This window comes from Amblyraja radiata, chromosome 38 (assembly GCF_010909765.2).
Source record: "Amblyraja radiata isolate CabotCenter1 chromosome 38, sAmbRad1.1.pri, whole genome shotgun sequence".
In the NCBI taxonomy this organism is placed as follows: Eukaryota; Metazoa; Chordata; class Chondrichthyes; order Rajiformes; family Rajidae; genus Amblyraja; species Amblyraja radiata.
The window spans coordinates 51499-67774 of record NC_045993.1 but is presented as its reverse complement, the minus strand read 5'-3'; the positions used below and the strand labels follow the sequence as shown (position 1 = coordinate 67774).

The window sequence follows — 16276 nt, the reverse complement described above, 5'->3', positions numbered from 1 at the left end:
ATTCGCAATTTGAAGCCATCAGTAGATTTACAAAAAAGGTTTTTGCAAACAAAAATGCTGCTTAACCTATCTGATCTATGTCTCTCAGATAATACTTGGGGGAATTTAAAATGTTGCCTTTATTGAAGGCACAAGCCTTCCCTCTGCTGAAACCTGTGTTATCCCTGATTTGTGAAGTTACCCAAACCTCTACCATGTGTACCCTTCCTAACTTACATCAAGAAGTAAAACACCCTATGTGCTTCATAGAGCGGTGTGTAGGCAGATATTAGAGCAGTTATACAACAGTGGCTTGAAGGAGAGTGGTACAGTGGTTGTACAGAGGGGTCAGAGCACTGTTGAAACAAGATGGTTGCAAGTGTCCAAATGCTTAGGTGGAAACTGGTGGATGTAAAGTCGGAAGCTTCTGATCGGACGGATCATGTAGGCAGCAGGCAGTGAAGCAATGTTTTTGTTTTTGGGAGAGGAGTTGAGAAGCAAAGCAAAAGGAATGTACAATAAATGCTAAGATATGGGAAAGTGTAGAAGAACAGGGATGTGGATCTCGCACATCCACAGAGAACAAGACAAGGCAGACATTGTCATAATTATACAGCATGGAAACAGTCCCTTTGGCCTAACTCATCCATACCGACCAAGTTGCCTACCTGAGTTAGTCCCATTTGCGTGCATTTGGCTCGCACCCCTCTAAACCTTTCCTGTCCACGTACCTGTCTAAGTGTCTTTTAAATGCTGTTATTGTACCTGCTTTAACCACCTCATCTGGCATCCCCCTCAGTGTGGAAAAACGTGCCCTCGGGTTACATAGATACATGCACAAAAGGTGCAGGAGTAGGCCATTCAATGTGATCATGGCTGATCATCCAATCAGTACTCCGTTCCTACAGTCTCCCCATACCCCCTCGATTCCACTAGCCCTAAGAGCTCTATCTAACTCTTTTGAATGCATCTAGTGAATACACTCTGCCTTCTGAGTTTAGCCCCCAGTGGGAAAAGACTGTGACCATTCATCTTATCCATGACTCACAATTCTATATACCTCTATATGGTGAAAACATCCCAGCTTATCCAGCCTCTCCTTATACAGGTAACTTGCCTCCAATCCAGGTAATATCCTTGTAATTATTTTCTGCATCCTTTCCAGCTTAATAACATTCTTCTTACAGCATGGTGACTAGGACTGCAGTGCCCCAAATGTGGTCTCACCAACATTGTGTACAGTTATAACATGATGTTGCAACTTTTGTACTCGGTGCCTTGACTGATGAAGGGAAGACACCATCCTACCTACCTCTGTCACCACTATGTACTTGTACCCTTGGGTCTCTCCATTCCACAACATTCTCCAGGGGAAAGACTTCCATTTACTCTGCAAGTCCTGCCCTATTTTATCTTACCAAAATGCAATACTAATATGAAGTATTACCAAGGCTTGGAGCATTTCGAAAATCAGTCTCTTAAGTTATATAAAATCTAGATAATGTCATAGCTACGACAATGTAGAGTTTTGGTCCAGGTCTTAGAGGAAGGAAATCATAGCCTTGGGGGAAATGCGGACTTGACACATCATTATGTAGGAAGGTCAATAATGCGGCGTAGATTTAAAACAACTGGTTGAAGGATTAGAGCAAAGCTGATGGGGATGAGTCAGAGTATAGAAGCGAGATCGAGCGACTGTCCATATGGTGCCAGCACAATAACCTGGCCCTCAACACCAGCAAAACCAAGGAACTGATTGTGGACTTTGGAAGGAGTAGGACTGGGCGTGCACATCTCTGAAGATCGTTCCTGGTCCGAGAACATTGATGCAACTATTAAGAAAGCACATAAGCGCCTCTACTTCCTGAGAAGATTACGGAGAGTCGGTTTGTCAAGGAGGACTCTCTCTAACTTCTACAGGTGCACAGTAGAGAGCATGCTGACTAGTTGCAACTTGAGCGCCCTGGAGCGGAAAAGACTACAAAAAATAGTAAACACTGCCCAGTCCATCATCGGCTCTGACTTCCCTTCCACCGAGGGGATCTATCACAGTCGCTGCCTCAAAAAGACTGGCAGTATCATCAAGGACCCACACCATCTGGGCCACACACTCATCTCCCCGCTACCTTCAGGTAGAAGGTACAGGAGCCTGAAGACTGCAACGACCAGGTTCAGGAATAGCTACTTCCCCACAGCCATCAGGCTATTAAACTTGGCTCGGACAAAACTCTGAACATTAATAGCCCATTACCTGTTTATTTGTACTTTATCAGTTTATTTATTCATGTGTGTATATATTTATATAATGGTATATGGAGACACTGATGTGTTCTGTAGTCATGCCTACTATGTTCTGTTGTGCTGAAGCAAAGCAAGAATTTCATTGTCCTATCAGGGACACATGACAATAAACTCTCTTGAATCTTGAATCTGCCCCAGAATCACCCTGCCCCAGAAATCATTTCTGGCACTAAACTGGAAGGCGTGCAAAAAAGGAGTTGAGGATATTACCAGGTCTTGAGAGTTTGAAGAGGCAGTCCCTCTTTTCATTGGACCATAAAGTCACAGATAAGGTGGATTCCTTGAACTGCATCTAGTCGCACCTTACCCTTGCTTATCTCTGGGTCTCCCTCATCCCTGGCTCTAAATAAGGGTCTCGAACCGAAACATTACCCATTCCTTCTCTCCAGAGATGCTGCCTGTCCCACTGAGTTACTCCAGCATTTTGTGTCTATCTTTGGTGAATTATGAGTCTTATCCACAGGCTGCGGAGCTCAGTCATAGGTTTAAAATGAAAGGGGAAAGACTTTAGTAGTAATGTCACAGCTTAAGGATAAGGGGGAAATCCTTTAAAACCGAGATGAGAAGAACATTTTTCACACAGAGAGTGGTGAATCTCTGGAACTCCCTGCCACAGAGGGTAGTCGAGGCCAGTTCATTGGCTATATTTAAGAGGGAGTTAGATGTGGCCCTTGTGGCTAAGGGGATCAGAGGGTATGGAGAGAAGGCAGGTACGGGATACTGAGTTGGATGATCAGCCATGATCATATTGAATGGCGGTGCAGGCTCGAAGGGCCGAATGGCCTACTCCTGCACCTAATTTCTATGTTTCTATGTTTAAAAAATGTGCTGAAAAAGAGCCCGCACAGCGCTCTCGCATCTCGCTATCGGCCACATCCCGACTGTGCTGCAACCCGGGGCTAGACGGGAGACTGGACGGTGACGGGTGGCGGCGCCGGGACTCGAACCCGCGACCCGACCCACCCAAGCCGGCCCACCCCACTACGCCGACATGACACGTGAGACACTGCGTCATTACGCACCAACGCCATTGGCCGACGTCAAGTGGCTGCGACACTTCCCGTGACGTCACGTGAACGCCAACAACAGCAAACAACTTCCGCGACCGGTAACTTCGACTCCTGACCCCGGTAACCGCGACCCCCGACCCCCTCCCCTCCTCTACCGCGACCTCCCGACCCCCTCCCCTCCTCTACCGAGACCCGCGACCCCCCCCGGACCACCAACCCCTCCCCTCCTCTACCGCGGCCCCCCGGGCTGGCCCCGCTCCCTCACCCCCGGCCCCGCTCCCTCACCCCCGGGCCCGGCCTCGCGGCGGGTGAAGTGGAGAACCCGCGTGGGGAAGATATGGGGGGCGGTGGGGAGTGGGCAGAGGCGGGGAGGGGAGGGGGGGAGATGAGGGGACAGACAGGTCGAGGGACTGGTGGGTAGCGGGTGGGGATGGAGAGGGATCCGTGGGGGAGTGAAGGGTCTACGGCGGGTGGGTGGGGAGGGCTGTGAGTGGGGAGTTGTGTGGGGCAGGGGTGTGGATGGTTGGGGAGATGAGGGAGCAGACTGATGGGAAGGGGGTGGAGGGGGACCGTGAGTTTTCTGGGTCCTCACGGTGCCCTCTTGTACTCGAGGTGGATGCTTTCCTGGGCGGAAATCACTTTTAAAACATGGGGGGGACACAATGAGGCTTGGAATCTAGAAAAGGGGTCAGCAACCTACGGCCCACAAGCCGGATCCGGCCCATATCCCAAAATCATCCGGCCCGCAGGCGTTTTTTTATAAATTAGTTTTTGCAACCTGGGCGCTACAGCCAGTCCCGGGGCAGGCGAGCCAACCTGGACGCGCAGGTTGACCTGGGAACTACAGGTCCTATGGCCCACCGTGTCCACGCCGACCAGCAATCACCCCGTACACTAGCACCATCCGACACACTAGGGACAATTTACAATTTACCAAAGCACTTAACCTACAAACATGTACATCTTTGGAGTATGGGGCAGGCAAGCCGACCTGGGCACGACAGCCATTCCCGGGGCAGGCGAGCTGACCTGGGACTGGCTGTAGCGCCCAGGTCAGTAAACATGGGGGGGATTGTCCCCCACCTCTCAAAACATGGGGGGGGGGGGGGGGGGGACAGGCCCCCCGCCCCCTGTTCCCCTGCCCCCCCCACAGAATTTCCACCCGTGGTTCAATTTGCCTGATCCATTCCACTGCGACTTGGCTTTGGGTGGGTGGCATTTTTACTTTTTAAGAAAGGCGGGAGAGTGAAAACTATAGACCTAAATGAAAAAATATAGCTGACATCAGTGCTGGGGAAGAGGCTGGAGTCAATTATAAAATATGAAATAGCCACACATTTGGATAGCAGCAACAGGATCGGTCCGTGTCAGCATGGATTTACGAAGGGGACATCATGTTTGCCTAATCTTCTGGAATTTTTTGAGGATGCAACTAGGAAAATGGACAAGGGAGAGCCAGTGGATGTAGTGTACCTGGACTTTCAGAAAGCATTTGATAAAGTCCCACATATGTGATTAGTGGGCAAAATTGGGGCACATAGTATTGGGGGTAGAGTGCTGACATGGATAGAAAACTGGTTGGCAGACAGGAAACAAAGAGTAGGGATTAACAGGTCCCTTTCAGAATGGCAGGCAGTGACTAGTGGGGTACCCGCAAGGCTTGGTGCTGGGACCGCAGCAATTTACAATATACATCAATGATTTGGATGAAGGGATTCAAAGTAACCTGAGCAAATTTGCAGATGACACAAAGCTGGGTGGCAGTGTGAACTGTGAGGAGGATGCTATGGGAATGCAGGGTGACTTGGAAAGGTTGGGGGAGTGGGCTGATGCATGGCAGATGAAGTTTATGAGAATGGAGCGGCTGGGCTTGTACACTCTGGAGTTTAGAAGGATGAGAGGGGATCTTATTGAAACATATAAGATTGTTAAGGGTTTGGACACACTAGAGGCAAGAAACATGTTCCCAATCTTGGGGGAGTCCAGAAACAGGAGCCACAGTTTAAGAATAAGGGGTAAGCCATTTAGAACGCAGACGAGGAAACACTTTTTCTCACGGAGAGTTGTGAATGTGTGGAATTCTAAGTGGAGGCCAGTTCTCTGGATACTTTCAATAGAGAGCCAGATAGGGCTCTTAACGATAGGCAGGCAGGTTTGCCACTGGGACACAGATGGTTTTAAACTAAATAAGGGGGGGGGCGGTGTGGTGGTGTCAAATGGGATAGTCAAGGACGGAGTTAAAGGGAAAGGGAGTAAAGGGATAGTTAATGACCCCAGAATTAACGGGAAAGGAAGCTCACAAAGGGATAGGAGAGTATGGCCAAGTGTAATCGGGATCGATGTGAAAGGTGAGATGCGTAAGGAATTAAAAGCATTGTATTTGAATGAGCAAAGTATAAGAAGTAAAGTAGATGAGCTTGAGGTTCATTTAGAGTTTGGTAGATATGACATTGTAGGGATTACCGAGACGTGGCTGCAGGAGGATCGGGCCTGGGAGCTTAATATTCAGGGTTATACATCCTATAGAAAGGGCAGGCAGGTGGGCAGAGGAGGGGGGGGTAGCTCTGCTGGTGAGGGATGGAATTCAGTCCCTTGTGAGGGAAGACATAGGGACTGAGGAGGTAGAGTCACTGTGGATTGAGTTGAGGAATTGAAAAGGCAAGAAGACACTTCTTCTTCTTATCGAGTCCACACACAAGATTAGAAGTTGTTCAGCCAGAGCTGAACACACTTCTCGGCATCTGCACAATGGTGTCTGTCTTGCGCTTCTTGTGCTTCTTGTGCGTGGTGGTGGAAAGATTGGTTGAAACAGGGCCGCGACGTGAACGCTCTTTCCTTGGCCCCAAGAAGACACTAATTGGTGTTATCTACAGACCCCAAATAGTAGCCCGGATGTAGGGTGTAAGTTGCAGCAGGAGTTAAACATGGCATGTAACAAAGATAATGCCACTGTGGTGATGGGAGATTTCAATATGCAGGTAGACTGGGAAAATCAGATTTGTTCAGGACCCCAAGAAAGAGAGTTTGTAGAGTGCCTCTGAGATGGATTCTTAGAGCAGCTTGTAATGGAGCCGACCAGAGAAAAGGCAATTCTGGATTTAGTGTTGTCCAATGAACAAGATTTGATTAGAAAACTTGAGGTAAAGGAACCGCTTGGAGGTAGTGATCATAATATGATTAGTTTTAATCTGCAATTTGAGAAGGAGAAGGTTAAATCAGAAGTGTCAGTGATGCAATTGAACAAAGGGGACTATGAAGGAATGAGAGAGGAGCTGGCCAAAGTAGACTGGAGAGGGATCCTAGCAGGAATGACGGTGGAACAACAATGGCAGGAATTTCTGGGCATAATCCGGAAGACGCAGGATCATTTCATTCCAAAAAGGAAGAAAGGTTCTAAGGGGAATAGGAGGCAACAGTGGCTGACAAGAGAAGTTAGGGACAGAATAAAACTAAAAGAAAAGATGTATAACACAGCAAACAGAAGCCAGAGGATTGGGAAACTTTCATAGGACAACAGAAGGAAACAAAACGGGCAATACAGGCTGAAAAGATGAAGTGCGAGGGGAAGCTGGCCAGGAATATAAAGAAGGACAGTAAAAGCTTCTTTAGATATGTTAAGGGAAAAAGAGTAGCAAAATCAGATGTGGGTCCTTTGAAGGCAGACACGGGTGAAATTATTATGGGGAACAAGGAAATGGCAGAGGAGTTGAACAGGTACTTTGGATCTGTCTTCACTGAGGAAGATACAAACAATCTCCCAGAAGTACTGGAAGACGGAGGATCAAAGGGTAGAGGAACTGAAAGAAATGATCATTAGGCGAGAAATAGTATTGGGTAGGCTAATCGGACTGAAGGATGATAAATCCCCTGAGCCTGATGGTCTATGTCCCAGGGTCCTCAGGGAGGTGGCTCTAGAAATAGTGGATGCACTGGTGATCATTTTCCAATGTTCAATAGATTCAGGATCAGTTCCTGTGGATTGGAGGATGGCTAATGTTATCCCACTTTTCAAGAAAGGAGAGAGAGAGAAAATGGGGAATTACAGACCAGTTAGCCTGACTTCGGTGGTGGGAAAGATGCTGGAGTCAATCATTAAAGAGCTTAATAATGGGGCATTTGGATAGCAGTAAAAGTATTAGTCCAAGTCAGCATGGATTTATGAAAGGAAAATCATGCTTGACTAATCTTCTGGAATTTTTTGAGGATGTGACAAGCAAAATGGATGAAGGGGAGCCAGTGGATGTAGTGTATCTAGACTTTCAGAAAGCCTTTGATAAGGTCCCGCTTGAGAGACTGGTGACTAAAATTAGAGCACATGGTATTGGGGGTAGGGTGTGCTCGTGGATAGAAAATTGGTTGGCAGACAGGAAGCAAAGAGTAGGAGTGAACGGGTCCTTTTCAGAATGGCAGGCAGTGGCGAGTGGAGTGCCGCAAGGCTGGGTGTTGGGGCCGCAACTGTTTACCATATATATTAATGATTTGGAAGAGGGAATTAGAAGCAACGCTAGCAAGTTTGCAGATGACACAAAGCTTGGTGGCAGTGTGAACTGTGAAGAGGATGTTAGGAGGTTGCACGGTGACCTGGACAGGTTGAGTGTGGGCAGATGCGTGGCAGATGCAGTATAATATAGATAAATGTGAGGTTATCCACTTTGGTGGCAAAAACAAGGGGGCAGATTATTATCTCAATGGGGTTAGGTTAGGTAAGGGGGAGGTACAGCGAGACCTGGGTGTCCTTGTACACCGGTCACTGAAAGTTGGCGTGCAGGTACAGCAGGCAGTGAAGAAAGCTAATGGAATGTTGGCCTTCATAACAAGAGGATTTCAGTATAGGAGTAGAGAGGTTCTTCTGCAGTTGTATAGGGCTCTGGTAAGACCACATCTGGAGTATTGTGTACAGTTTTGGTCTCCTAATTTGAGGAAGGACATCCTTGTGATTGAGGTAGTGCAGCATAGGTTCACAAGATTGATCCCTGGGATGGCGGGACTGTCATATGAGGAAAGATTGAAAAGACTAGGCTTGTATTCACTGGAGTTTAGAAGGATGAGGGGGTATCTTATAGAAACATATAAAATTATAAAAGGACTGGACAAGCTAGATGCAGGAAAAATGTTCCCAATGTTGGGCGAGTCCAGAACCAGGGGCCACAGTCTTAGAATAAATGGGAGGTCATTTAAGACAGGTGAGAAAAAACGTTTTCACCCAGAGAGTTGCGAATTTGTGGAATTTGCTGCCACAGAGGGCAGTGGAGGCCAAATCACTGGATGGATTTAAGAGAGAGTTAGATAGAGCTCTAGGGGCTGGTGGAATCAAGGGATATGGGGAGAAGGCAGGCACGGTTATTGATTGGGGACGATCAGCCATGATCACAATGAATGGCGGTGTTGGCTCGAAGGGCCGAATGGCCTCCCCCTGCACCTATTGTCTTTTGCTGCTACTGGAACAGCAGGCTGGGCTGCCAGTCCTGCCAGACCACCTGGCTGCATGGTGAGATGCTGCCTTATAGAGGGATTGTTGGGTTCAATCATGGCATGCATGGTAACAATGCTCCCCTCAAACAGCACAGTGGAAGCAGGAAACTGTGTTACTGTGTGAGGGGCAAGACAGGTGTGGCAGCACTGGTCTGCTGCTGATAAGGCTGAGGTGGGGAGGATAAGTTGGCAGCTGAAGGGAGGTGCTGTGGATGTCCTACCTCGGTGGTCAGACTCTGCTGACCCTCTTGCTGGTTTGTCTTCCCCGTACCAGACAGTGAAGCACCATGAATGCCATATTTGGAAAGAGGAAGACCCCAGAGGAGATGCTGCGGCAGAACCAGCGGGCCCTCACCCGGGCCATGAGGGAGATGGACCGTGAACGCATGAAGCTGGAGCAGCAGGAGAAGAAAATCATCGGTGACATCAAGAAAATGGCAAAGCAGGGACAGATGGTAGGTGTCCGGCAATCTCTGTAGGAACCATCGTGCTGCAGAGGCAGGGAGGATGTTCCCGAACGCTGGTGTCCAGACCAGGGGTTGCACAATATAGGTCAGGCCACTTGGAACAGAAATTAGGAGATATTCCTTTCTCCAGAAGGTGGTGAACTTGTGAAATTGTTTACCGCAGTGGATAGAACCAAGACCCAGGTTCAATCCTTACCTCAGGTGCTGTCTGTGTGGAGTTTGCATGTTCTCCCTGTGACGGCAGGGGTTTCCTCCCACGTTAAGAAGATATGCGGGTTTGTGGGTTAATTGGCTTCTGTAAACTTCACCCGGTGTGTGTCATATAGAATGTAGAAATGGGCCCTTCGGCCCAACTTGCACATGCTGACCAACATGCCCCCCGTCTACGCTAGCCCAGCTTGATGCACTTGGCTCATGAAATACATTCACAATAAAAAAAACTGCAGATGCTGGAAATTTAAAATAAAAATAAAGGCAGGTAATTAAACCATTGTGCCAGTGATATTTCCAGTGATATTATGCCAGTGGTGGAATCAGTGGCCCCTGTATATTTAATCTCCAATTTAAAGGAGAACATCTTTTCACGGTGACCAATTTCATGGCGGTACCTTGCCCTGCTTGCAGGACGATAGGGAATCTGCTGTTCCAGCCAAGCAGGCTTGTGATGATCAGCTGAGAGCCCGTGCCTCTGAGACCAGTGGGTCTTTGCTGTCACTGGACTCTGCGGATGCGATTGGTCAAGTAGTTATGTTTATGATTGGGCTGCCCATGGGGTGTTAAGTTATTGTTTGTGTCCCTTAAAGAGCTGTTGGAAGTGTTTGTTCTTGGAGGGAGGCCGGTTAAACTCCAACATTCTGTATCAAGATCAGAAACCAGAACCAAATCATACTGATTGTAAGAATCAGTCTTAAAATGTTAAAGGTCAGAAGCCAAACTTGCAGTTTGTGCTGCATGACCAGTGAGATGGCAAAAATGACCCGTGAGTCATGAGTCATGGGATGAAAAACATTTGCTGAATTTTGAAAACATTCTGATTAAACGTGACAGAGGCTTACTTCCAGATGGGGTGGTCATGGCATGGGGCTGGAGGGGTGACCAAGAACCATCCGCTACCCCATCCCCCATCCCACATCCTCTCTCATCCCTCATTCTCTGCTCTTTACCCTGCAAATACTCCCTTGCCAGATGATGATCTTCTCCCCTTTTGAATCTGCCTCTGCTACTCCTCTTACAGTCAATTATTCGGTGTGTAAAATAAAAAACTTTTCCTTGCGTCACATTTGGTTCTTGCCCAATGTTGCTGAGTGAGTGTGATAATGTGGTCCTTGCCGTATACTTGACCGAGCTGGCTGGAAATGTGTGATGGCATTACCATCCCAGCTCAGATCCCCGTGATACACCACTGGTCACAGACCTCCAGCCAGAGTAACACCCTTCCATGGCAACACTCTGTCTTCTATGAATAAGCCAGTTCTGAATCTAAGCAGCTAAGTCACTGGATCCTGTCATCACCCTACCATGAGGGATTTTATCAAATGCCTTGCTAATTAAATGACCGGATCTGGTAGAACAGAGAGAGTTCCTCTCTGATTGTGAAACACAGGGGAAGGATTTAATCAAATAACAAGTGTTTAAGCAAGAGAATAAAAGCTGCAGTGATGTGAATTTAGAGCCCTTTGCATGGAATAGGCCCTTTGGCCCACTGAGTGGGTGGGGCCACCGAGCTCCCTATTACACTATAGTTTCCACATGCCCAACAACCCTGACAAATTTAACCATTCTACTCTATACTCGGGGAAGCTTGCACTGGCTAATTAAAGTACCAAATTTCATATCTTGGGGATGTGGGAGCTCTTGCGGGAAGTCCCCGTGGTCACGGAGAATGTGCAAACTCCACACAGAAAGGGCTGGAGGACAGGATTGAACTGAGATCATGGAGCTGAGAGGCAGTGGCTCTGCTGCAGGGAGGGAGAAGCAGAGACCTGGGTCGGCCTGTTTCGGTTTGTAATTCTCTTATCCTTGCCTCTTGTACACATACCTGTATTAGCATTTACAATTCATCTTTATATTTGAAAACAACTTCTCTGAGGGTGAAGAAATAGTGGTTTTATTTCTGGACTGAATAACTCTGCACTCCTCAGGATGCGGTGAAAATAATGGCAAAAGACTTGGTGCGAACTCGCCGTTATGTGAAGAAGTTCATCATGATGAAGGCCAACATCCAAGCTGTGTCACTGAAGATCCAGACTCTGAAGTCCAACAACACCATGGCCCAGGCCATGAAGGGAGTGACAAAGGCCATGGCCACTATGAATCGCCAGGTGAGTTGACCAGTGGCTATGCTAGTGACAGGTGTGTTCTGCTGGTGACGAGTGTGTTCTGGTAACGAGTGTGTTCTGGTGACGAGTGTGTTCTGCTGGTGACGAGTGTGTTCTGCTGGTGACGAGTGTGTTCTGGTAACGAGTGTGTTCTGGTGACGAGTGTGTTCTGCTGGTGACAGGTGTGCTGCTGGTGGCGAGTGTGTTCTGCTGGTGACAGATGTGTTCTGCTGGTGACAGGTGTGTTCTGCTGGTGACGAGTGTGTTCTGGTGACGAGTGTGTTCTGCTGGTGACAGGTGTGTTCTGCTGGTGACGAGTCTGTTCTGGTGACGAGTGTGTTCTGCTGGTGACAGGTGTGTTCTGCTGGTGACAAGTGTGTTCTGGGCATGACTGTTGTGACAGATGTGATTGTACGGCAAGGTGGGTGGTGGGATCACCTCCTTATTCAAGGGGGGGTGTATTGGCATTGGAGACAGTCCAAAGAGTTTCACCAGATTAACTCCTGGGAGATTGTCCTGACATAGAAACATAGACAATAGGTGCAGGAGTAGGCCAGTCGGCCCTTGGAGCCAGCACCGCCATTCAATATGATCATGGCTGATCATCTAAAATCAGTACCCCATTCCTGCTTTTTCCCCATATCCCATAATTCCTTTAGCCTTAAGAATTAAATCTAACTCTTAACTCTCTCTTGAAATATGACGCTGAGTTACTCCAGCACTCTGACCCGCTGAGTTACTCCAGCACTCTGTGAAACGTCACCTATCCATGTTCTCCACAGATGCTGCCTGACCCGCTGAATTACTCCAGCACTCTGTGAAACGTCACCTATCCATGTTCTCCACAGATGCTGCCTGACCCGCTGAGTTACTCCAGCACTCTGTGAAACGTCACCTATCCATGTTCTCCACAGATGCTGCCTGACCCGCTGAGTTACTCCAGCACTCTGAAACGTCACCTATCCACGTTCTCCACAGATGCTGCCTGACCCGCTGAGTTACTCCAGCACTCTGTGAAACGTCACCTATCCATGTTCTCCACAGATGCTGCCTGACCCGCTGAGTTACTCCAGCACTCTGTGAAACGTCACCTATCCATGTTCTCCACAGATGCTGCCTGACCTACTGAGTTACTCCAGCACTCTGGGAAACGTCACCTATCCATGTTCTCCACAGATGCTGCCTGACACGCTGAGATACTCCAGCACTTGGTGCCTGTTTCTGAAGGGGCATGGAAGGGCAGGTGTAGAGATGTCTACGTTAGTGGGAGTGTCTCAACTACCAGGGCTGGGTGAACAACTGAGGGCCGGTTATTTGATGCTGAGACATGCAGAGCAGCTGCATGTCACAGAGGATGTTGAATACGTGACGTGACTCAGACCAGATTACTGGAGCTGCTGTAGTTACGTTGTTGAAAGATTGGGAAATTAAGTGGGATGGGGACGAGTGAGGCGGCCTGGACATGTCAGCTGTGATCATATAGATTGGTGGGCCAGGCTTGAGGCGATGATTGGCCAACTAAGTTGAATAAATGGGTTTAGTGTGGGTTGTAAAGGGAGGTTGGAGACACTGAGGAAAGGAACCCAGAGAATGGTCCTTGGCTGTGCTGTCAGGGCACAGAATGGCCAGTTGTAGCACTGTGTGAAGTTGCCAGATCGAGGCACATTGGGCACTGGCTGCTGGAAGTATGATTCTACAGTGGGGCTAGACGTGAGCTACACTGTGACACTGGCAAATTGCACACTCGTTATTCAGTTGCTGCTGGCCCTCTGTCCTCAGTAACTGTAAAGGTCCTTCCCTTTCAGAACCCAATCTGTCCAAACCTGAGCTCCACAACATTAGGGAGGATCTGTGGAGCATATTTGTAACATCAAGTTTAGCTGGGGTTCAGAGTTGACTCACATCCTCTCCCCTCGTTCCCTGCCCCACAGCTGAAGTTACCCCAAATTCAGAAAATCATGATGGAGTTTGAGAAGCAGTCGGAGATCATGGACATGAAGGAGGAGATGATGAACGATGCCATTGACGACGCCATGGGCGATGAAGATGATGAGGAAGAGAGGTCAGTGAGGAATGTGTTGCAGGTCAAAGGGGACAGGGGTCAGGAGCAGTGTCCGGGAGGGATCAGTGGTCACATTACCTGTGTACACAGCAAGCACTGTGTTGTAGATGGCCTGTTGGGGGGAGGGGAGGGGGTTAGTTGGGGAAGGGAGAGTTGGGGGGGGGGGGGGCCACGTTAATTGGGTGTTTGTGAAGTAACAGGCGCTGTGTTTCTGGCCTGTGTCCACAGCAAGAACTGTGTCTGGGGGTTCCAGTGAGGGGGGGTGTCGGGGGGAGGGGGTCCTGTGAGGGGGGGTGTCGGGGGGAGGGGGTCCCGTGAGGGGGTGTCGGGGGGAGGGGGTCCTGTGAGGGGGGTGTCGGGGGGAGGGGGTCCCATGAGGGGGTCCAGTGAGGGGGGGTGTCGGGGGGATGGGGTCCCATGAGGGGGTGTCGGGGGGAGGGGGTCCTGTGAGGGGGGTGTCGGGGGGAGGGGGTCCAGTGAGGGGGGTGTCGGGGGGAGGGGTCCAGTGAGGGGGGTGTCGGAGGGAGGGGGTCCTGTGAGGGGGGGTTTCGGGGGGAGGGGGTCCTGTGAGGGGGGTGTCGGGGGGAGGGGGTCCAGTGAGGGGGGGAGAGGGTCCAGTGAGGGTCCAGTGAGGGTGTTGGGGGGAGAGGGTCCAGTGAGGGTGTTGGGGGGAGAGGGTCCTCCTCCCCTGGGTTGACCCCACTACCCTGTGTCGCGACCTTTGACCCTTCCCCATAAACCCTTCGATGTCCGACTGCACTAACTCTCTCTTGCCTTTCAGCGATGCGATTGTCTCTCAAGTTCTGGATGAACTTGGACTGAACCTGACCGACGAGCTGTCCAGTGAGTATTGCCAACGATCGACACAGAAACAGGTGTACGTGGATGTATACATCGTAGATACAGGTGTACATGGAGTGTATACATCGTAGATACAGGTGTACATGGAGTGTATACATCGTAGATACAGGTGTACGTGGAGTGTATACATCGTAGATACAGGTGTACATGGAGTGTATACATCGTAGATACAGGTGTAGGTGGAGTGTATACTTTGTAGATACGGGCGTACATGGAATGTATACATCGTAGATACAGGTGTATGTGGAGTGTATACATCGTAGATACAGGTGTACGTGGAGTGTATACATCGTAGATACAGGTGTACATGGAGTGTATACATCGTAGATACAGGTGTACATGGAGTGTATACATCGTAGATACAGGTGTACGTGGAGTGTATACATCATAGATACAGGTGTACGTGGAGTGTATACATCGTAGATACAGGTGTATGTGGAGTGTATACATCGTAGATACAGGTGTACGTGGAGTGTATACATCGTAGATACAGGTGTACGTGGAGTGTATACATCGTAGATACAGGTGTACGTGGAGTATACATCGTAGATACAGGTGTACGTGGAGTGTATACATCGTAGATACAGGTGTACATGGAGTGTATACATCGTAGATACAGGTGTACGTGGAGTGTATACATCGTAGATACAGGTGTACGTGGAGTGTATACATCGTAGATACAGGTGTACGTGGAGTGTATACATCGTAGATACAGGTGTACGTGGAGTGTATACATCGTAGATACAGGTGTACGTGGAGTGTATACATCGTAGATACAGGTGTACGTGGAGTGTCAGTGCAGATACGGGCGTGAGCAGATTTCCGTCACTCGTTGCTGTTGTACTGCCGGGCGATTTCTCAAACCCATGAGCTGACCGGCAGTCATTCCCGCTGCCATTCTGCGGATGGGTGTTGGTCAGTGGGGTAGGTGTGCTGGTCAGTGGGGTAGGTGTGCCGGTCAGTGGAGTGGGTGTATCGGTAGTGAGATACTGGGAATATTCTTACTGGTGAGATTGCTCTGTTCCAAAGATCTGTAACCAGTGAACCTGAGGGAGCTGGCGGGAAGAGTTGGGGACGGGGTGGTCTGAGTGGTCTGGCCTTGTCCGCTGTTGGCTTGCCGCTCACTGTTCCTTTGGTGTTGCAGACCTGCCGAGTACAGGGGCGTCACTGAGTGTCGCTGCCGGGAAGAAGGCGGAGGCTGCTGTGCTGGAGGATGCTGACGCTGACCTCGAGAAGCGGCTGAAAAACCTGCGCAAAGACTGAGTTGCTGCTCTGCTTTGTAATTATCTTGGGGTGTAATATAGTCTGCACGGGGAGAATGATTTTAGTTTCTTTTTTTTATGGGAACGATTGGGAGAATCTGCAGGGTTTCTGTGGGAACACGCGTGTGACATGGAGTCACCTAGAGCAAGCCGGCGGGACCCTAGCGCCGACACATTAGTGTTCCCACTTCTCATTATTTTTCTTTACCCCTCCTTGCCACTATTGTATTCATGGACTCCAAAGTGTGAGGCAGGGAGCACTCCAAATCCACACCCCTACCCCACTTTCAGACGAGTATTGAAGGTGTGTGTGAGCGCCTGTGTGTGTGTGTGTGCCTGAGTGTGTGTGTGTGCGCGCCTATGTGTGTGCCTGTGTGTATGCACGCACCTGTGTGTGTGCGCACCTGTGTGTGTGCGCGCCTGAGTGTGTGTGCGCGCCTGTGTGTGTGTGTGTGTGTGCCTGAGTGTGTGTGTGTGCGCGCCTGAGTGTGTGTGCGCGCCTGTGTGTATGCACGCGCCTGTGTGTGCGCGCCTGTGTGCGTGT

General features: G+C 49.4%; 1 protein-coding gene across 5 annotated transcripts; it reads left to right on the top strand.

Annotated features, from left to right (window-relative positions):
• The first annotated feature begins 3302 nt into the window (after nt 1–3302).
• chmp2a (charged multivesicular body protein 2A) lies at nt 3303–15792 on the top strand. Of its 5 annotated transcripts, none has more exons than XM_033013596.1 (6): nt 3303–3388; nt 9037–9217; nt 11371–11550; nt 13479–13609; nt 14391–14484; nt 15218–15355. In XM_033013596.1, exons 2-6 carry the CDS (start codon nt 9050–9052, stop codon nt 15338–15340), a joined length of 696 nt encoding a protein of 231 aa, XP_032869487.1. In that variant the 5' UTR covers nt 3303–3388; nt 9037–9049; the 3' UTR covers nt 15341–15355. The 5 variants fall into 5 exon arrangements, with proteins under 5 accessions (XP_032869487.1, XP_032869490.1, XP_032869489.1 ...); XM_033013599.1 differs by having other exon boundaries at nt 3306–3388; nt 9041–9217; XM_033013598.1 differs by having other exon boundaries at nt 3312–3410; nt 9041–9217.
• Nucleotides 15793–16276: the final 484 nt, after the last annotated feature.